At 42.0% G+C, this 23,378-nt stretch overlaps 1 protein-coding gene across 2 annotated transcripts; it reads right to left on the reverse strand.

The window, feature by feature from the left end:
* Positions 1–1,034: 1,034 nt before the first annotated feature.
* On the reverse strand, positions 1,035–4,000 carry LOC110506425 (haptoglobin). Of its 2 annotated transcripts, XM_021586022.2 has the most exons (4): positions 3,867–4,000; positions 3,453–3,562; positions 2,007–2,275; positions 1,035–1,811 (listed from the first exon to the last, which is right to left on the reverse strand). In XM_021586022.2, exons 1-4 carry the CDS (start codon positions 3,869–3,871, stop codon positions 1,236–1,238), a joined length of 960 nt encoding a protein of 319 aa, XP_021441697.2. In that variant the 5' UTR covers positions 3,872–4,000; the 3' UTR covers positions 1,035–1,235. The 2 variants fall into 2 exon arrangements, with proteins under 2 accessions (XP_021441697.2, XP_021441698.2); XM_021586023.2 differs by lacking the exons at positions 3,453–3,562; positions 3,867–4,000 and adding an exon at positions 2,789–3,443.
* Between the last annotated feature and the right edge of the window lie 19,378 nt (positions 4,001–23,378).

Here is a 23,378-nt window from a genome sequence, read left to right on the forward strand (position 1 = left end):
ATCATCAAAGAGGATTTTTCAATTTTCAAAATGGAATTTCAATTCACTTCCTTCATTGAAATGAAATGTATATGGTTGAGATTATCATCACGTTATGCATGTGACATCTGAGATATATATCTTGTTGAAACTGAACAAATTGAGGTACAGCAGGCTGCTCAAAAGCAAGAGAGCTATTAACTAGAGTTGGGCTATGATGACAAGCCTTTTGTCATCTGTATTTAAATGAGTCACTAACCAGGAGTGACAGGACCTCCATTCCCCTGCTGGGAGGGGAATGGAGGTCCTCGTTTATGCAGCTCTATTTTAGAACAAGTTATTTTCTTCTTGGGTGGTTTTCATGAAAAATCCACTTAAAAATCCTTCCTGGTTGACAAAGGCTGTAGAAATCTTGTCAATGCCGTGTGTATAGGTGGCAGGGAAGTCAGGCGCAGGAGAGTCAAAATAGAGTGTAAAATGGAGTCTTTTAATAACTGTCCACAGAACATGCTCTATAACACTAAAAAGTATAGACATGAAAAAACATGGGTACGAGGACCCGTCGCGCACCAATACAACAAATAAACAACACTGACAATAAAACAATCTCTGACAAAGACATGAGGGGAAACAGAGGGTTAAATACACAACAGGTAATGAATGGGATTGAAAACAGGTGTGTGGGAATACAAGACAAAACCAATGGAAAATGAAAAATGGATCAATGATGGCTAGAAGACCGGTGACGTCGAACGCCGAGCACCGCCCGAACAAGGAGAGGCAACGACTTCGGTAGAAGTTGTGACAAATCTAGTGGCTAGAATCTCATCACAATATCCTCCTTGACCAGATGACATCTTGTCCTTAATAATTCCATGACTTAAATTAACTTTAAAATCATCTCAAGTCCTAGCTGTAGCCTACTTGTTTTAATGGCTCTAACATGCTCTCGTTTTACAGCTTGGGAGATTATCTAAAACATGTTTCCCAGCATTCTAATAGGAGTTGAAGAAAATGTGAATAAAAGTTGTAAGGTGAAACATCGGAAACCAAACTTCTTAAGAGAGATTAATTTATTGAAAATCCTTTGAAATCAACATCGGAAGACATACTCAATCAGGCGAGGACACACACTCAAAGAAAGTCATAACTTGAGAGAGTTTTACAAGATCAAGGCAGAAAATGACTTTGTTTGCAAAGGCATAATGGAGATTATGAGCCCCGGCTCTCATATCTGAAACTGTGCTGAGTGGAGGCTACAACTGCCTCGAATACATGTCAGACATTACACTGGAGCGGAGACTGGCTGATGTCTCATTGTCGCCCCTGAGGACACTGTTGATCCAAGGCATGTAGGCAGAGAGCTTCATGTAGACAGCGTATTTCTCCCTGGCACAGGCCTTATCGAAGGACAGGATCCCTGCAGCATACACTCTGCTGTCTTTGGGGTCCTGGACTGCCAGGGCACCGCCTGCATCCCCAAAGCACACATTCTCCTGGTACTTGCTGGCTCCAGTACAGAACATGTTGTCGTCTATGGTAGGAGTCCTGCTCAGCACTTGGCCACTGGGGTTGTACTCTGCTTTACAGAAGCCGTGCGGTACCACAGGCAACACCAGGTGTTTCAGTGACTCAGCGGCGGTGAAGTGGACCCCCAAGCCCCAGCCTGTGATGATGCCTTTCTTCTGGGCTGCCTCAGCCAGGTCCTCACCCCTCTCAGGCAGAGGGATGGGCATCACATCCTCGCTCAGTGTGAATGGCCGCTTCAGCTGAATCAGAGCCAGGTCGTTGTCCCAGTCTGACACGTTCTGGAAGCCTGGGTGCAGAACCACCTAGAAGGAGGAAGGGAATAATTCATAGGACCTCTTTTTGATGATCTACTGTATTTGTGTTCTGACTACCTGTAAGACTGAGAGAGCCCAGTGATGAGAGCCCAGTGATGAGAGCCCAGTGCAGTTCTGCTTGCTGAAAATACTGAATTGTCTGAATATTGTTTGAAAGAGATGGTAATGGGCATACTAGCTCACCTTTTCAACAGCAACTTCTTTGGAAGCATTGGCTTGGGAGCGTCGCGTGATGCCTAGGTACACCTTGGGGATGATTGGTTCTTTCCCCTGGGTGTCCTGCCTACTCTTCCTGACAAACAAGTTCCTGCCAGAGGTCAGGACCCAGCGGTCAGAGATTAGAGCTCCCCCAGCGAAGCCCCCGTTCATGACGTTTTCACTCAGGTAGACCATGGCCTGCCAGGGGACATGAGGGGCCAGGGTGCCCCCAACCATACGCCTGAAGCGCAGGTCTGGGCAAGAAACACAACAACATTATTTGTATATAATCTATACAATCTCTATATATTTAAAACACTCCCATCTCCCTCGCACCACCTAGCACATACTGCTGTGCAACTCAAACACAACTGTAAAAGATTATTGCAGAAAAATTAAATGTGCCTCAATACAATTCCAGTCTTAGTTTCAGTTTGTGTGCTAAAATCAGCACTGTTCACTTGAATACACACAGCATTTGGTAATAGCTTTGTGGAACCTTGACCTGACAGAAGCTCAGTAAATTAATTAATCATCTACTATTATCTGAAAAAATAGGTGTTGTCATGACTTGAGCCAGACAAGGCTAGCTTTCACAGAATTACCTTGGGGGTCACAATACGCAGAAACCTAAATGAGGATGGAATTAGTGTCGTTTCTCTTCTCAAACATTTTCCTTGAAACGCTTGATGAGAGGTGGATTTTTCAAGGAATTTTACTTTTAAAGGCTTTCATGCTCTGTAGATTTTCCTAATGACATATCTTACCATTCAGCTTGGAGGAAGTTGAGACTGAGGATCTGTCCTTCCTTTCCTCCCTGCTTGCCTTCTCTTTGATCCCTGTCATCTCATGTGTGTCGCTGCTGAATCGATTTTTAAGATAATCGGGATAATAGCTGTGAGCCGTGAGACTTAACAAGGTTCTCACTTGAAAGTGATGGTGACATTCTCATTTTGGCCACAGCTACTGTATTCTCTTCCTCTTAGAGAGGCCAACAGGCTGAATAGAAACAGCTTGTGTCTGCTAAGCTCAGAGTAGCCTGAGGGGAGCCATAGTGAAGATTAGCTTCAGAACATCAGATTAGAGTGACAGTGTAATTGAAATGTGAGTGATATCCTTACACGAACCAGTCAGAATGTGCCAGCAAATATAACATGTTTTGGAAATACAAGATTTGCACTTGTATGTCCAATATTTTTGTGCGATGTTCTGCATCGATGGAGTAACTTTAACATAACCTTAACATAGACATGGGATAAGAAAGGGTGTCAATGCTCCTTAATCTTGTTTTTGATTGAAAGTGTTTCCTCTCTCCATTCAGAACATTTAATCCCTCTCCCTTTGTTGACGTTTCAATCTAAATCAGAAGAAGTAAGCCTGTATTGGCATAAAGCAGGGAATGGGTTATGTGTCAGTTAGATAGATAGTTACTTGAATCGCCTGAGATCTCATCAATTGCATGTGATTCTTGGGTTTTGATTTTGATTCTGACCTGAGCCAGACAGACACAGGAGGCTGCGAGGAGCACTGCCAGGGATGACCTGTGGACAGAAGGAACACATGGGTACAGTACACACACACAGAGCCAACTGACAGACAGAGCCCAAACACTCACCAGTAGCACAGCTAACGGTTCCTTTACTTAGGGCTTCTCGGGGCTTGCATGTTTATCTATATTTAGAAAAGGTCTCTAGCTAGAGCAGTTTGAATGTATTTCCCTGCCATATTACAAAGATCCTTTGTCCAAAGATATTCCAGAGATTTATTTGGATTGGTACTGCAACGACAACAATTGTCAGGCAACTAGGGTTTCGTTGAGGAAAGAATATGAAAGGTATAACATACCACATTTTGATGGAAATATCAGTATATCAGTTTGTATGTTGAGCTGTGTCTCCTCTGTAAAGACAATGCACTTGAGTCGTTATGGGACCAAGGCCTTATATCTGCTGAGGAGAGAACTCACCCCCTGTCTGCCCACCCCTGGGAATGTTGCTGGACACAGCTTCAGATCTGATTCCCGAAAATCTGAGAGATTGCAAAATCTCTGTTCTTGCCAACCCATTATTGGGATCATGTCTAAACCCCAACCCTGGCCCCATCTGGAGCTCAGCCAGAGCCAACTAGTATCCGGAAAGACCATCTGAGGGATAAATCATTTCATAGGGTATGAATTATGAAACCAGAACAGGACACATCTATAATTTCTGTGTCAGTTTGGTTTATTGCTAGGAAAGGAGGTGGATATAAATGCTGCATCAGAGTGTGTTATTTAAAAAAGGTGGTGCCATCAGAATCCCCAAAACATTTTCTTGATTATGTTATTTGGAAAACCCCAATGAAAAAGTTGTTGTTGTTGACTCACATTTGCTGTTTATGACTCACTTTGGTAACACTTTACTTGACATCCAGCGTCATAACACGTGATGACACAGATATAACCAGGTTATAATATGTCATAACAGCTGACATAACTTGTTATAATATGGTCATAACACTGTCGTGACACATATTTAGACCTGTTGTGACATACATTGTGTTATTTTATGACTGGTTATGACACCTACATAAGAGTGTCAAAACTCACAAAACCTACCACACAAGGCAAAACATTCCATTACACCATAGCCTACATGTCAACAGTATGTTCATGTTATATTTTAAATTGACCATATTCAATTATCATTGTAATTGCGCACACAGTGATGTCAGACTGCAGTTGCAAATGAGAACTTGTTCTCAACTAGCCTACCTGGTTAAATAAAGGTGAAATAAATAAAAAAAACATGCACCAACTCCAATTCTTTGTGGCTGATGACTGATTTCAGGAGCAGGACAGGACACCCTCTTTTTTACTGATATAAGGGCATGTACAGTTTAAGTCGGAAGTTTACATACACCTTAGCCAAAGTACGTTCGTCTCTATGAGACAGAACGCATCTCCTTCCTGAGCGGTATGACGGCTGCGTGGTCCCATGGTGTTTATACTTGCGTACTATTGTTTGTACTGATGAACATGGTACTTTCAGGCATTTGGAAATTGCTCCCAAGGATGAACCAAATGATGTCTCAAATGATGTCAATTAGCCTATCAGAAGCTCCTGAAGCCATGACATCATATTCTGGAATTTTCCAAGCTGTTTAAAGGCACAGTTACCTTAGTGTATGTAAACTTCTGACCCACTGAAATTGTGATACAGTGAATTATAAGTGAAATAATCTGTATGTAAACAATTGTTGGAAAAATTACTTGTGTCATGCACAAAGTAGATGTCCTAACTGACTTGCCAAAACTATAGTTTGTTAACAAGACATTTTTGGAGTGGTTGAAAATGACCGAAGTGCATGTAAACTTCTGACTTCAACTGTACGTGATAGGCATATCTGGCTTATATGATTATGATGGTCATAATGCTTCTTGACACTGTCATAAAGTGTATTTTCTTAGTCCTAGTGAAGTGACACAGGATGGTCATAATGCTTCTTGACACTGTCATAAAGTGTATTTTCTTAGTCCTAGTGAAGTGACACAGGATGGTCATAATGCTTCTTGACACTGTCATAAAGTGTATTTTCTTAGTCCAAGTGAAGTGACACAGGATGGTCATAATGCTTCTTGACACTGTCATAAAGTGTATTTTCTACAAGGTATTTAAAAGATGATGAAAAAACATATTATATAACATATTATGACATGGTTATGACACTAGGTGTAAAGTAAAGTGTTACCCTCACTTTTCAAGAAGAATAAAATGTGCTTGCCTTTGAAACATCTGGAGGGAAACATTTACTTAGTGTTTTAGCATTTGTTGTAAAGGATCCAAGCTTTTAAAATACCAGCTTTGCGAAATCATGTGAATTCCACGTGGCTGTTGACCGAGGTACAAAGAACAGGTAGCCTAGTCGAGTAAAGTTGAGTAAACAAATAGTCTGTTCTTTTGCCAAGCTTCTTGGCTCTCAACAACATTAGGAACAATCCAGCCTTGCAACCCATTCATATTCTGGTGTTGGGGAAAGAAATTGAAGGATTAAGTGACATTCTTCCACTGGGAGATCTGGTCATTCATTATCTGATGTATTCCATTTTGAGTTTGCATCCCAATATTACACTTTATATACATCATAGAAGACTGAAATATAACAGAGCTGTTAGACATAGAAACACCGGATTTTCTGCGTAAAAAAATAAAATCATGTTTACTAATGACTCAATTCTGAAAAATATGAATGTCACTCCACCTGTGAGGCCACTATGTCATTTGACTGCAGGACAGGGCTTCTACCACATCCCAGTTGAAAGCACCTTCTGACATGGCTTAGTGTGCCATCTCATTCTTATGGCCACTCGTTGGAGTGGAGTAGTTTGTTCATAACCATCCTCCTTTTAGTCCGTGCAAAAATTAGTTTGCAATAGTATCAATTAACTGTAAAATGAGAGGCTTTCATTGAAAAAGAGAAAAAAAGCTACAGTGCTTTGTAACAAAGAGGTGAGCGTATAACGTACATGTCACACCCTGACCATAGAGAGCCCTCGGTTCTCTATGGTGTTTAGGTCAGAGCGTGACTGGGGGGGTTATCTAGTTTATAGATTTCTAGGTTGGTGGTTTGTGTTGTTCCCAATTAGAGGCAGCTGGTAATCATTGCCTCTAATTGGGGATCATATTTAGGCAGGCTTTTCCCCACCTGTGTTTGTGGGATATTGTTTTGTGTTTGTGCACCATGTAGTCACGGTTAGTTGTTCGTTTATTGATATATTTTGTTTGGTTTAAGTTTCTCTTTGAATTAAATATGTGGAACTCAACATCCGCTGCGCCTTGGTCCCGTTCTTACGACAACCGTGACAGTACAGTATGTTGTCGTGTACTTATATTACTGTAGATCTAGGGATTGATGGTGACTGAACAGTGTCATGTACCTCATCAGTGTAATTACAGTATATAAAACAGCCATTGTTAATAGGAACTGTGTCAGGGCTAACGAGTTGGCAGATTGTCACTCAGATGGTCTCACAGGTATCATTCATTCATGTCTCGGAAACAGGTGGGAGGGCTGGCATAATACAATAACTGATGCAAGGACAGAGGGATGGATGCCCTGCCTGCTTGCCTGCCTGCCTGCCTGCCTGCCTGCTGGCACTGTAATGCTGTTGATGTCTCTGAACTGTCATGCTCTTAGTGCCTGATGTTACATAAGACTAGTAACGTCATTGTGGCTCTGTCACACTCTCACAACCACTGACTGTCCTTAGGCCTTGTGATTCCAGACTGGAACCTGTGTGTTGTTTTGGGTATCACACTACAGGACAGGACATGATGTACAGGTACGTGTACAGATAAACAGCCATCTGCCAGCAGCCATTTCATTTAGCGTTTTCACGTGTGTGTGTGTGTGTCAAATCAAATGTTATTTGTTACATGCACCAAATACAACAGTGAAATACTTACCTGCAAGCTCTTTACCAAAGTTGTAGAGTTTTAGATAAAAAGATAAACACATGAGAAATAAAACACACAAGCATGAAGCTATATACTGTACAAGGAGTACTAATACCATATTAACGTTCAGCGATACGTGGTAATTGAGGTAAATATGTACGTGTAAGCAGGGGTAACGTAACTAGGAATCAGGATATAATAATAAGAGTGAAAAGTAGCAGCATATGTGTGAGTGTGTGATTGCATGCGTGTGTATGTGGCATCAGTACGCATGAGTGAGTGTGTGTGTGTGTGGATAGAGACCTGTAAGTGTGTATATAGCCAGTGCAGGTAGAGTCAGTGCAGGTAGTCCATACAGATAGTCCGGGTAGCCATTGATTAGCTATTCAGCAGTCTAATTGCTTTCAAGATAGAAGCTGTCTCGGAGCCTGTTGGTCTGAGACCCGTTGCTCCGGTACCGCTTGCCTGACGGTAGCACAGGGAACAGTCCATGGCTTGGGTGGCTGAAGTCTTTCCTGGGCCTTCCTTAGACACCGTCTGGTATAAAGGTCCTGGACGGCATGGAGTTCGGCTCCATTGATGTACTGGGCTGTCCACATCACCCTCTGTAAAGCATTGTGGTCGAGGGCGGTGCAGTTGCCATACCAGACGGTGAAACAGCCAGTCAAGATACTCTCAATGGTGCAGCTGTAGAACTTCTTGAGGATCTGAGGGACAAATCTGTATTTTTAGTTATTGTTTTTGATTTGTTGTTGAAACAGAGGAGAGAAGCCTCCGGCAGCGTCATCAAAAAATTGGAGGGGAAAAAACAGTGTTGGTTGTTTGCTTCTTTGTTGTTGTAATATCCCAAACAGACGTTGCAGTTTCACCAATTAAGGATTCCAGCTGTGGCCCTTTCCTGCAGTCAAATGACCTACTGTAGTGGCCTCAAAAAGGAGGATGGTTATGAACAAACTACTCCACTCCTAAGAGTGGTACTTTTGTTTCGAAGTAGGTTTGTTTGACTACCAAGAAACACTCTGTGTGACACAGATTTGGTCCACTGCAGTAAAAGGTTTTTAAAGCAGGAGAAAGAGACGAGTCGGTGCACTGTTGCCAGCCTTTACTCTTCAGCTGTTCTCTGTATGGTTGCACTTTCACGTTGCTGTACAACGCATTCGGCATCCTCTCTACTTTCGCTGCAGCACAGGATAGTTTTGTCTGTCTATACAAAGGTCTTAGTCACGAATGTTTCAAACTATTCATGTCGATTCAATCACTGCTATTCAATAGGGAATCAACAAAGGTTTACTGATTGCCAATCAGAGGATGAGAACTGTCCCTTTGAACCAGGTGACTCATGCCTGAGTCATCTGTGATCATATAACATTCAAAACCTCCTTAGATCAACAAGTCACATAGTCTTGCATGACACCTACAGGAATTTCGTAACTCTGGACGTCATTCATTTCTTAAATATTTTCCAATTTCCAATCCATTGCTCTGAGTCATATGAGTTCATTGTATTTCATGCTCCCATTGTGAGGAGCCTCTCTATCTACGTAAATAGTGGAGTGGAGTCAGGCAAGATGGCCATGGACTTTCTTTGTTTTGGCAGGGTCTGTTACGCCAACTTAAAAGCTACTTGAAACTTTACGTCTTTCAGTTTGAATGACTCCTCGGCAAAGATACAATCCCGGCAACAGTTTAATTCATAGATTTGTTTCTTCAGAATGCAATAATTTATCATGTTTACGCATTTGACCTTCACTGTCCTCAAACCTTTGTCTGACCACGTCTTAACAGACACAGAGTCATCTGTTGTCTGGAGGACTGGCTGCTGGCTGCTTGTCAACAACTTTTCAATCTATCTATTTATGTATTGCCTCATGACCTTAGTTTCACTGTTGTACCCCATCAGATTCCAAAATAAAATATTGTTTTACTCCATTGTTTGTAAACAATGTAAACAAACACTGTGTAGCCTCAACATGGTTACAACGATCATTTTAATTCCATGGATGGTCAGTCCTTGCGTCAATAACTCTGTCTATCATTTTGAAAGTGGTTTAATTTCTCCAGCCCCATCACACATCCCTTTACTAAAACGTTGTTATTGTTCAAACTGCAGATTACCATTGGCTACATTAGGGTGCTTCTAAGACAGGATGGAGGAATTCACAATTGACAAGAGGAGAATCTACATAGTAAAGCACTCAAAGCAAAAATATCAATAACACCACTCAGCACAGATGCTATGACTCTACCTGACAGCCATGGGGTTGAAATACAGTTCTCACCAGGGTGCTGTACCTTTAAAGAGATGGTGTGGGCTGGGCTGGGCTGGGCTGGGCTGGGCTGGGCTGGGCTGGGCTGTGCTGTGCTGTGCTGTGGAGGACCATATGGTTAAAGGACACCAAGGAACTTTGCAGATCATATGAGGTATGGAGTCACAGCCATTTGATGTGACCAACCGAGAAAATGGGAAGAGGGCATGGGAAGGCAATGGGAGCAGTGCTTCCTGGGTCTGATATTGTGATGTCAGCGTAGTAGTCTACTGATCAGCTGCATTCCCCAGGTGTCTCTCATTGTGGGTCATATGACCATTGAATTAGAATACTAGAATAGTTATTTAATAGGATCTCTATACATATTATTCAGCTGGAGTGGACTGACAAACTCATTAGCTAGCTACATCCTCTCATGAGAAAATTTGTCAAATTAGCCGCATGGGTGAGCTTACTTTCACTCAGAGCCTAATTTAGTTACATGGAGAGTTTTTCTCCTGGAATTTCTAATTTGCATCATGCTATGTTGACATGCTGACTAGCTTTTAAAAGAGGATAATGAACAGAGAACTGTCTTTTCTCTGCGGTATGGTTTTGCTATCTTGTCTGTGTAATCCAACGACAAGTTGACTTGAGTGTGATCTTGGAGGGAAGACACTGTGCTGAAAATATAAACTGTCAGGCCCATTGACTGCCCTGATACAGGTGGAGACTGTTGTATTATTCATTACATGAGCTTGAAGCCAAAACAGACTGTAAAGTAAAACGTTTGTCCCTCTCCATTAACAGTCAGCATGTTATTTTTATATAGCCTTAGGGGTTTGTAGGTACAGTATGTGGACTCCATACCACACAAAACAAGACAAGACAAACATGGACATGCTCGGGGGAATGCTTTGACGTTGCCAGGTTATCCATATCGGAAAGAAGAATGACCTTGTTGTATTTCCATGTGATTGAGTGTGTGCATTTATATGAAGTTCATTTAAATGTTGTTAACAATTATGTAGTAAGTCACTAATAGTTCAGCACCACAATATGACATCTAGTGATTGAAGAAGTGTTTACTTGGCTCTGTGGATCTACCGTTGACTGCAAGCTGTTGTTATTTTATAAGTTATTATGATTGGGTGAAGCAGCCAAGCATGCTCAGTGCTTACACATGAAGTGCAGTGATGGTGGAGGGGGGAGTTGACTGGGGTGGTGCCTCCCTGGGGGCTGCGGTAGGGCCGTGGCAGGATGTGACCCACGCCAGGGCCCCTAAGCGATGTGCTGCTACCGCATCTACTGGAGCTGGGCTGACGGTCGCCATCGTATGCTCTCTGCTCCACAAGGGCATGGACTCTGGCGGGGGATTGAGAGTGCACTGCCAGGGGTGGAAGAATGGGAGAAAAACAGAGAGAGGGGGAGAAAAAGGGAGAAGAGGATAGAGAGTGAGTAGGGGAGGAGGAGAGAGTGAGTAGGGGAGGGAAAGTGTGCCCTAACAAGGAAGCCAGGGGAAAGAATACAAGCCACAGAGAGAGAGCTAGGTAAGGGTTAGATCACGTGACAAAGTCATTCCACAGAGGGCCGAGTATCTGCAGGTTATCCCTTCACCTTTGTACTTGATAGATGAATTAAGGTCACTAATTAGTAAGGAACTCCCCTCACCTGGTTGTCTAGGTCTTTATTGAAAGGAAAAACCAAAGACCCGCAGATACTTGGGAATCAAATTTGACACCCCTAGGCTAGACGTTGTTGACTGTGGAGTTGTTGACTGTGGAGTGACTGGAAAAAGGCTGACTGAGGGAGAAAAAACAGTGAAGCAGTGCCTAATTTGTAAATCGGGAGATGCCGGTGTAACGGATGTGAAACGGCTAGCTTAGTTAGCGGTGTGCGCTAAATAGCGTTTCAATCAGTGACGTCACTTGCTCTGAGACCTTGAAGTAGTTGTTCCCCTTGCTCTGCAAGGGCCGTGGCTTTTGTGGAGCGATGGGTAACGATGCTTCGAGGGTGACTGTTGATGTGTGCAGAAGGTCCCTGGTTCGCGCCCGGGTATGGGCGAGGGGACGGTTTAAACTTATACTGTTACATTGATGCTGTTGACCCGGATTACTGGTTGCTGCGGAAAAAGGAGGAAGGTCAAAAGGGGGGTGAGTGTAACGGATGTGAAACGGCTAGCTTAGTTAGCGTGGGCGCTAAATAGCGTTTCAATCAGTGACGTCACTTGCTCTGAGACCTTGAAGTAGTAGTTCCCCTTGCTCTGCAAGGGCCGCGGCTTTTGTGGAGCGATGGGTAACGATGCTTCGAGGGTGACTGTTGATGTGTGCAGAGGGTCCCTGGTTCGCGCCCGGGTATGGGCGAGGGGACGGGTCTAAAATGATACTGTTACACCGGAAGAAAAAGTAAGCATCAGAGAGGGGTGACCTGGGGAGCTCTGAGGCATGAGAAAAAAATCACCTTCATAAGAAAGCATTGCATGCAAATCATCACATTTGCGTTGTGGCATAGAGCACTAAGTAAAGGCACTTACAGAAGTTGCACACATGGGAGAAAAAACATTTGTGGCCTAGGGTCTGAAAAATTGTTGGCCTTTTTACAAACGCATTTAATGTAATTCTACGTCATTTTACATGACTGGCATAATCTTTTTGAATGCTGCGTTCAAAATAACTGGGAACTCGGAGCTGGGAAATCTCTGACTGCTGACTTCAGTGTGTTCAAGACAACTGGGAAATTGGGGAAAAAAACGAGCTCCGATATGGAAAATATGTTTTGAGCGGAATTCCAAGTGGGGAACTCTGGCCTCTTCTAGACCTCCGACTTTCTGACCTGAAGATCACTGACATCATGATTCAACCTAGTTTTTTTCAGAGTTCCCAGTTGATGATCAAAATGACAGGCTACGACAAACTGAGAATCTGAGAAAACGACCTTGTCTTGAATCCATCAATAGCCTAGGCCTAGGTGTGTGGAGGCTACAATATGAGGAACAAATTATAGTCCTAAAAAGGCATATGCGCTCATGTCAATTTTATTTTTAAAAATGTCATTTTACTTTGTAAAACAATAGTTGGAAGAAAGGTTTATCAAATATTTTGGTAGGCTACAGCTGACAGATTAGAGAATGATCTTTTCAGCAGGAGCCATTTGCTTTCCAACCTGTATTTTCCCACGATTGTAGACTATTTGAAATATTGGGAAAGGACAGTTTTGTCTGCATGCTGTTTGTTCACCCACAGATTTGCTGCTCGACCCCGACTGTAGGCTATGCCTTATTATTGGGCTACATTACACAGCTAGGCCATTCTTAAAATAAGCTATTGATCCCCTGTGTCTAGATGATAGGCCTTCTCTATTCTGAATGATTTCATTTATTTCTGAACAGACAGCAGTAATTCTATAACTTTGGCAAATGTATTTCAAATTTTCAGGCGTGCTGCAGCTCCTCCAGAACCCTTCACATGGCTCTATAAGGAAATACATTCTGAAGTGCAATGCTGGAGAGATGAGTTGCAGGCTCATGTCTATCAAAGCAGAGAGGGAGAGCGAGATAATAGAAAGTGAATCTCATTGTAATTCTGTGAGAGATGGAGGGGTGAGAGAGAGAATTAAAGATGAGGCAACTTGAATGAACTTTGATCGCATTTATTATAATTTGTACATTGCAAAAAGGGACAATTATTGTTCATGCCAGAAGAGGTATCGGATCTGGCCAAATACAGTTGAAGTCGGAAGTTTACATACACTTAGGTTGGAATCATTAAAACTCATTTTTCAACCACTCCACAAATTTCTTGTTAACAAACTATAGTTTTGGCAAATCAGTTAGGACATCGACTTTGTACATCACACAAGTAATTTTTCCAACAATTGTTTACAGACAGATTATTTCCCTTATAATTCACTGTATCACAATTCCAGTGGGTCAGAAGTTGAAATACACTAAGTTGACTGTGCCTTTAAACAGCTTGGAAAATTCCAGAAAATGATGTCATGGCTTTAGAAGCTTCTGATAGGCTAATTGGCATCATTTGAGTCAATTGGAGGTGAACCTGTGGATGTATTTCAAGGTCTACCTTCAAACCCAGTGCCTCTTTGCTTGACCTCATGGGAAAATCAAAAGAAATCAGCCAAGACCTCAGAAAAAAAATTGTAGACCTCCACAAGTCTGGTTCATCCTTGGGAGCAATTTCCAAATGCCTGAAGGTACCACGTTCATCTGTACAAACAATAGTACGCAAGTATAAACACCATGGGACCACGCAGCCGTCATACCGCTCAGGAAAGAGACGCGTTCTGTCTCCTAGAGATGAATGTATATTGGTGCGAAAAGTGCAAATCAATCACAGAACAACAGCAAAGGACCTTGTGAAGATGCTGGAGGAAACAGGTAAAAAAGTATCTATATCCACAGTAAAAACGAGTCCTATATCGACTTAACCTGAAAGGCCGCTCAGCAAGGAAGAAGCCACTGCTCCAAAACCGCCATAAAAAAGACAGACTACGGTTTGCAACAGCACATGGGGACAAAGATGGTACTTTTTGGAGAAATGTCCTCTGGTCTGATGAAACAAAAATATAACTGTTTGGCCACAATGCCCATCGTTATGTTTGGAGGAAAAAGGGGGAGACTTGCAAGCCGAAGAATACCATCCCAACCGTGAAGCACTGGGGTGGCAGCATCATGTTGTGGGGGTGCTTTGCTGCAGGAGGGACTGGTGCACTTCACAAAATAGATGCTTCATGAGGAAGGAAAATTATGTGGATATATTGAAGCAACGTCTCAAGACATCAGTCAGGAAGTTAAAGCTTGGTCGCAAATGAGTCTTCCAAATGGACAATGACCCCAAGCATACTTCCATAGTTGTGGCAAAATGGCTTAAGTACAACAAATTCAAGCTATTGGAGTGGCCATCACAAAGCCCTGACCTCAATCTTATGGAACATTTGTGGGCAGAACTGAAAAAGTGTGTGCGAGCAAGGAGGCCCACAAACCTGTCTCAGTTACACCATCTCTGTCAGGAGGAATGGGTCAACATTCACCCAACTTATTGTGGGAAGCTTGTGGAAGGCTACCGTAAACATTTGACCCAAGTTAAACAATTTAAAGGCAATGCTACCAAATACTAAATGAGTGTATGTAAACTTCTGACCCACTGGGAACATGATGAAAGAAATAAAAGCTGAAAGAAAGAATTCTCTCTACTATTATTCTGACATTTCCCATTCTTAAAATAAAGTGGTGATCCTAACTGACCTAAAACAGGGAATGTTTACTAGGATTAAATGTCAGGAATTGTAAAAAAGTGAGTTGAAATGTTTTTGGCTAAGGTGTATGTAAACTTCCGACTTCAACTGTAGGTTCTAGAACGAAACAGTCCAAAACTGAGCGGTGCCAGATCCTGTTCCGGCAGGATCCGGGTCAAATTAAGCACTGGAGTGAGGGAATAAGTGAATAGGTGAAGAGCGGTTTAGAGAAAACATCTTATCCCCGGAAATGGAGAGAAGATTGGAAGTGCTGAGTGATTAACCGAAATGTCATTGTTTTTCTCCGGTTATTAAACAAATAGTTGGACGATGTCGGTTCAATTACTTGAATTCCATTTAGTTCGTTATTTTTGTGATCCCAACGCGCCGTTTCTCTGGAGAGATATCAAATAATTCACGAGAGAAATCGAGTCAAAAACTATACGGGACACTGGGCTGAAGGGAGTTTTAGTTTTCGTTAACCAACTATTAATTAACCTAGTTCAGCGCAGAAATGGGGTAATTAACTACCGTAACCACGTTTTTATCCACAGTTGATATGTGGGTAAAGTATACGGTATAAAAAAAATACACCAGCTGTGATGGAAACAGGAAGATTTGGTACAATTGTATAAATGCGGACAGATCATTTCTTAGTTTGACATGGTGGGATCTTTTTGTGTCTGTAAAATTAATTCTGGAGGAATGTCGGTGGAAACGCCTTTAAGCTCACATATTTATGTAATAACATAATTTCGAAGTAAACTTGTCACGCGATGATATTGTGTGTGGCCCTCCCACCACGACTCAGGAAACCATGCAGTTTATTAGGCTACAGATTAAATAAATTATGAACTTCACAGGGTGGTGACAGTGCGCGGTGATAAGCATGGTGCTCCTTTCCGAATAAATATCGAGGGTCTTATTCTGGTGACACGATGCTCGACTGCCATTTGTAAAATACAAATATCCATAATAATTTAACCATGTTTACTAGCCAGTGGTGACCAGTCATCCAGGGTAGGTGGGGCACCTGCTTTGGGCCCCACACTTTTGCATATTATTTTAGCATTAATACGTGTCACATAACAGTTTCCAAACAATGTAAAAAAAAAAAAATCACATGAGTTAATAAAGCCTCCATACAAACATGGTCTCGTTTTTGCTTCCTTGAGTAAAGCAGCTCCAAAATGCAGGTGTTTCAGCCTAGCTTAGCGCCTTCTGTGGTGGTGGGGCAGCCAGCGGAAAATACAGAGTTTAGGGGTTGGTAATGTTCTCTAGTTGTGCCATGATTGGCTTTGTGTTCTGTAACTCATGGGGACACTTAATCACTGCCAAATCTAACATGCTGACCACACCGCCAATGTCGTGTTCATGAGAATTGCTAAATAAATGTACATATACATGTTTTTCATTCTACAATCTAAACTTGATGCCCTCAATCTCACAAAAATGATCACCGAACCCACCAGGTACAACCCTAACTCCGTAAACATGGGCACCCTCATAGATATTATCATGACCAACTTGCCCTCCAATTACACCTCTGCTATTTTCAAGGATCTCAGCGATCCCTGCCTCATTGCCTGCATCTATTATGGGTCCACAGTCAAACGACCACCCCTCATCACTGTCAAACACTCCCTAAAACACTTCTTCGAGCAGGCCTTTCTAATCGACCTGTCCCGGTTATCTTGGAAGGATATTGACCTCATCCCGTCAGTCGAGGATGCCTGGTCGTTCTTTAAAAGGAATTTCCTCACAATCTTAAATAAGCATGCCCTTTAAAAAAAAATGTAGAACTAAGAACAGATACAGTCCTTGGTTCACTCCAGACCTGACTGCCCTCGACAAGCACAAAAACATCCTGTGGCGGACTGCACTAGCATCGAATAGTCCCCGCGATATGCAACTTTTCAGGGAAGTCAGGAATCAATACACGCAGTCAGTCAGGAAAGCAAAGACTAGCTTTTTCAAACATAAATTTGCATCCTGTAGCTCTATGTTATGGGATTTTTATCAATAATGATTAAATTAGGTATACTGCACTATAACTGGCAAGAATTCTACCCTGTCTTTCTTGTAGTATTAAATAATGTTTGTTCATTAGGAAGGGGTTATATGGCATGTACCTAGGAAGAAAGGAATGTATGTGGAGATAAGAAGAGGACAGGGAGAGCTCCTCCAGAGTTATAGTGTCTGGGGGAGCCTGAGAGGTTATAAACTGTGGTTAGACTCATGAGAAAATCCATGTTGGTGTGTATGTATGTGCGTAGTTTAGGATGGTATAAGAAGGAAGGTATTTGTGAAAACTTGAGAGCTCTCGCAAATAAATTGGGATCTGATCAATTGTGAGCTGGGAATTCTGTCTGTTTTATTTAATACCAGAACTTTACAAACTCTGGGTATCAGACAGATAAAAATAAATTGGAATTTATGAACACTGATTAAATAATTACTTGACACTCTAACTTCAAAACGTTTTGGGACACTGTAAAGTCCATGGAGAATAAGAGTACCTCCTCCCAGCTGCCCACTGCACTGAGTCTAGGTAACACCGTTGCCACTGATAAATCCACTATAATCGAGAATTTCAATAAGCATTTCTCTACGGCTGGCCATGCTTTCCTCCTGGCTACCCCAACCCCGACCAACAGCTCCGCACCCCCCGCAGCTACTTGCCCAAGCTCCCGCCCAGCTTCTCCTTCACCCAAATCCAGATAGGAGATGTTCTGAAAGAGCTGCAAAACCTGGACCCGTACAAATCAGCGGGGCTAGACAATCTGGACCTTCTCTTTCTAAAATTATCCGCCGCCATTGTTGCAACCCCTATTACTAGTCTGTTCATCCTCTCTTTCGTATCGTCCGAGATCCCTAAAGATTGGAAAGCTGCCGCGGTCATCACCCTCTTCAAAGGGGTTAGACCCAAACTGTTACAGACCTATATCCATCCTGCCCTGCCTTTCTAAAGTCTTCAAAAGCAAAGTTAATAAACAGATCACTGACCATTTCGAATCCCACCATACCTTCTCCGTTGTGCAATCTGGTTTCCGAGCTGGTCACGGGTGCACCTCAGCCACGCTCAAGGTCCTAAACGATATCATAACCACCATCGATAAAAGACAGTACTGTGCAGCCGTCTTCATCGACCTGGCCAAGGCTTTCGACTCTTATCGGCAGACTCAATAGCCTTGGCTTCTCAAATGACTGCCTCGCCTGGTTCGCCAACTACTTCTCAGACAGAGTTCAGTGTCGGAGGGCCTGTTGTCCGGACCTCTGGCAGTCTTTATGGGGGTGCCACAGGGTTCAATTCTCGGGCCAACTTTTTTCTCTGTATATATCAACGATGTCACACTTGCTGCAGGTGATTCCCTGATCCACCTCTACGCAGACGACACCATTCTGTATACATCTGGCCCTTCTTTGGACACTGTGTTAACAAACCTCCATCGGAGGACGCATGACATTCAGCCTTCGTCTCTCCCGAGCCCGTACGGGAGTTGTAGCAATGAGACAAGATAGTAGCTACTACAACAATTGGATACCACGAAATTGGGGAGAAAAAGGGGTAACATTTTTTTTAAAAGATGTAAAAAAAATCAAATAAAAAAAAACCTCCAAACAAGCTTCAACACTCCTTGCGTGGCCTCCAACTGCTCTTAAACGCTAGTAAAAACCAAATGCATGCTCTTCAACCGTTCACTGCCCGCACCCGCCCGACTAGCAACAGTACTCTAGACGGTTCTGACTTAGAATATGTGGACAACTACAAATACCTAGGTGTCTGGCTATACTGTAAACTCTCCTTCCAGACTCATATTAAACATCTCCAATCCAAAATGAAATCTAGAATCTGCTTCCTATTTCGCAACAAAGCCTCCTTCACTCACGTCGCCAAACATACCCTCGTAAAACTGACTATCGTACCGATCCTCAACTTCAGCGATGTCATTTACAAAATAGCTTCCTATACTCTGCTCAGTAAACTGGATGCAGTCTATCACAGTGACATCCAGTTTGTCACCAAAGCCCCTTATACCACCCACCACTGCAACCTGTATGCTGTAATCGGCTGGCCCTCGCTACTTATTCGTCGCCAGACCCACTGGCTCCAGGTCGTCTATAAGTCTATGCTAGGTAAAGCTCCGCCTTATCTCAGTTCACTGGTCACGATAACAACACCCACCCGTAGCACGCGCTCCAGCAGGTATATCTCACTGGTCATCCCCAAAGCCAACACCCCATTTGGCCGCCTTTCCTTCCAGTTTTCTGCTGTCAATGACTGGAACGATTTGCAAAAATCACTGAAGCTGGAGACTTATATTTCCCTCACTAACTTTAAGCATTAGCTACCTGAGCGGTTAACCGATCGCTGCAGCTGTACATAGCCCATCTGTAAATAGCCCACCCAATCTACCTACCTCATCCCCATATTGTTTTGATTTACTTTTCTGCTATTTTGCACACCAGTATTTCTACTTGCACATCATCTGCTCATATATCACTCAAGTATTAGTTTGATAAATTGTAATAACTCCACTAATATGGCCTATTTATTGCCTTACGTCCTCATGCCATTTGCTCAAACTGTATGTATATAGACTTTCTTTTTTTCTATTGTGTTATTGATGTACGCTTGTTTATTCCATGTGTAACTCCGTTGTTGTTGTTTGTGTCGCACTGCTTTGCTTTATCTTGGCCAGGTCGCATTTGTAAATGAGAACTTGTTCTCATCTAGCCTACCTGGTTAAATAAAGATGAAATTAAAACATTTAAATTAAAAAATTGCAGCCACACTGCTCTATTTGTGACTCTTCACTCGCTACAAGTCCCGCTTCTCCCTTCTCCTCATTGGTTATTAGCAGCATAAACCCACATGGGTGATTGAAAGATGAACTGAGGTCCACACTTCAAGCCCCTTGGGTGATGCCATAGAGTTATATTAGAAGAGCCCATCCAAGAAGGCTCAAGGTAATTGGCCACAGATAAAATGACTTCAAATCAATGTTATATCTTCAGTAGCTTTGATTGGACTGATTATGTCAACATCATACTTTCAAAATCTTAGCTAGCAGTCATCATCATGAATCTAGTCGACAATTACTGGCAAATCCTTTTTAATGTCTGTCATATGAAGAGAAATAATGAAGAGAAATTATAGATAAAATGTATCAGTGCTCATTGGCCATTGAAATCGCAAATTCAGCAATGAGTTGGTTTGGAAGGAACCTGTGGCTAACTGCAAGCATTGCAAAGCAATCACTAGCCTACAATTCAGTGGAGTAGGTGTGTGGTCCCAATTCTTGGTTTAGGGTCTCTTTTCCAACATTGGCCATGCTGTCAATCCAGCACGATTTCTGCCGCTCTCAAAACAACTGTTAACTCAGAACTGGGTAATCTGACTTAAGTGAGTTCCAGACAACTGAGAACTCTGACTTGAAAAATAGGTTTTGACGGTCATCCAACTTGTAATTGTAAATCAAGCCTCTTTCTAGAGCTACAACCTGAAGGTTATTGACATAATCATGATTTCGACAATGTTTTTTTTCTTCGAGTTTCCAGTTGTCTTGAAAGCACCATAAATCCAGAGATTGACAGATTTTGATGACAAAGTTTGATGCCACCTTCCTGTTCATGTGAGCACAGCACAACAAGGTGAGTCCAAAATTGTCTTGTATGATGCTGCATAATGACGTAATATGCCAGGGAGATATGTATACTGTAGCTAAGAAAGTAATAGTAAGTGTTTGTTGTGTAGTAAGCTGTTAGTAGCCCATGTGCCTCACTTTAATAATTTGGTCTATTTTCCCCTCTTAATTTTGCCTACTATTCTGACTTAGTGGTGCACATGTAGCCTATAACCTATTTTAGAGAAATGTAATCATTATTGTAAGAGCTTTCATTGTCTGCTTATTTTCTTTTAGCCCTTTTTCGATCCAATTGGTAGTTACAGTCTTGTCCCATTGCTGCAACTCGGGAGAGGCGAAGGTCGAGGGCCATACGTCCTCCGAAACACGACCCGCTAAGCCGCACTGCCTCTTGATACACTGCTTGCTTAACCTGGAAGCCAGCCAGGAGGAAACACCGTACACCAGGTGATCGTGTTAGCGTGCATGCGCCCGGCGCGCCACAGGAGTTGCTAGAGTGCGATGGGACAAGTCAAACCCTCCCCTAACCCGGACGACGCTGGGCCAATTGTGCACCGCCTCATGGGTCTCCCGGTCATGGCCGGCTGCGACACATAGATGAGACGGTCTCATAGACGAGACGTAACATAATAAATGTAAATCCGGGACTTCCAAATCAGTGTTACGTTTGGTGTGATTACATTAGACAGAAGGTTACTTCAAAAGTTGGGTGGTTGGTCGGGGTGGATGGGTCTAGCAACCCAAAGGTTGCGTATTTGAATCTCATCATGTACAACTTTAACATTTGTACTAATTAGCAACTACTTACTACTTTTTAACTACTTTGCAACTGCTTGGCATGTTAGCTAACCCTTACCCTAACCTTAACCCTTTAACCAAACTCCTAACCCTAACCTCAAACCTAACCTTAACCCTAACAATAACCCCTAACCCTATCCTCTAGCTTAGCTAATGTTAGCCACCTAGTTAATGTTAGTGTTAGCCACCTAGCTAACATTAGCCACAACAAATTTGAATTCGTAACATATTATCTGTGTTGCAAATTCATAACATATTGTACGAATTGCAATTAGCAACATATCATACAAATTATAATTTGTAACATATCATACTACACTGAACAAAAATATAAACTCAACATGTAAAGTGTTGGTCCAATGTTTCATGAGCTGAAATAAAACATTCCAGAAATGTTCCATATGCACAAAAAGCTTATTTCTCTCACATTTTGTTTACATCCTTGTTAGTGAGCATTTATCTTTTACCAAGATAATCCATCCACCTGACAGGGGTGGCATATCAAGAAGCTGAATAAACGACATGATCATTACACAGGTACACCTTGTGCTGGGAACAATAAAAGGTCACTCTAAAATGTGCCATTTTGTCACACAAGACAATGCCACAGATGTTTCAAGTTTTGAGGGAGCATGCAATTGGCATGCTGACTGCAGAAATGTCCACCAAAGCTGCTGCCAGATAATTGAATGTTCATTTCTCTACCATAAGCCGCCTCCAACGTTGTTGAGACACCAGTCTCAATGTCAACAGTGAAGAGGCAACTCCGGGATTCTGGCCTTCTAGGCAGAGTTGCAAAGACAAAGCCATAACAGCCTTCATTTCTCAGAACAAGAATAGACTGACGAGTTTCAGAAGAAAGCACTTTGTTTCTGGCCATTTTGAGCCTGTAATCAAACCCACAAACGCTGATACTCCAGATGCTCAACTAGTCTAAAGAAGGCCAGTTTTATTGATTCTTTAATCAGAGCAACAAGAGTTTTCCTTTTAAAATGATAAACTTGGATTAGCTAACACAGCATGCCATTGGAACACAGGAGTGATGGTTGCTGATAATATGCCTCTGTACGCCTATGTAGATATTCCATAAAAAATCTACCGTTTCCAGCTACGATAGTCATTTACAATGTTAACAGTGTCTACACTGCATTTCTGATAAATTTTATGTTATTTTATTGGACAAAAAATGTAAGTGACCCCAAACTTTTGAATGGTAGTGTATCTGTGACCAACAGATGCATATCTGTGTTCCCAGTCATGTGAAATCCATAGATTAGGGTCTAATGAATTTATTTAGATTGACTGATTTACTTATATGAATTATAACTCTGTAAAATCTTTGAAATTGTTCCACGTTGCATTTATATTTTTGTTCAGTATAATTGAAGTGTCCCAGAGTTTACTATGTTACATCTACCCCTGAGTCCACGTTTATCTACTTTGAAGAGCTAGTAAAATGATTTTGTCAGACAGCTCTGCAGCATACTTAGGCAGGCTTGCCTAGCTGAAAATGATGGCCAAAGACAGTACAGTACGAGGAGCCCAGAGATAACATTGTCTGGCTGGCTGCTCCTGCCTGAGCAGAGATGAGATGATGACTTTAAGGAATGAAAAATGGTAAAGCCATCAAATAAAAAATCAAATCAAATCAAAGTAATATAAACAACTGAAATATTGTATTATTTCATAGTAATGTCATATTTTTCTATTGATGTCTACCCAATGTGGGCCTGACAGAGAAAAATGAATATTTTCAATATTTTGGCAATTGAATGTTCACAATTGTTGGCTTTGGACTTTCCATTAAAAAAGCTCTAAAATAATTTGAAAATCATTATTTCATAATGCACTTAATGTTTTAAAAAATTATCGTAACCAAAATAAAAAAGTGATTTAAAAAAAAATAATTGAACAGAAACCGAATTGACCTCAAAAAACACTTATCAGTCAGCACTAGTTCCATGTAGAACCCTCTGTGGA

Source organism: Oncorhynchus mykiss, chromosome 26, assembly GCF_013265735.2.
Source record: "Oncorhynchus mykiss isolate Arlee chromosome 26, USDA_OmykA_1.1, whole genome shotgun sequence".
Classification (NCBI taxonomy): domain Eukaryota; kingdom Metazoa; phylum Chordata; class Actinopteri; order Salmoniformes; family Salmonidae; genus Oncorhynchus; species Oncorhynchus mykiss.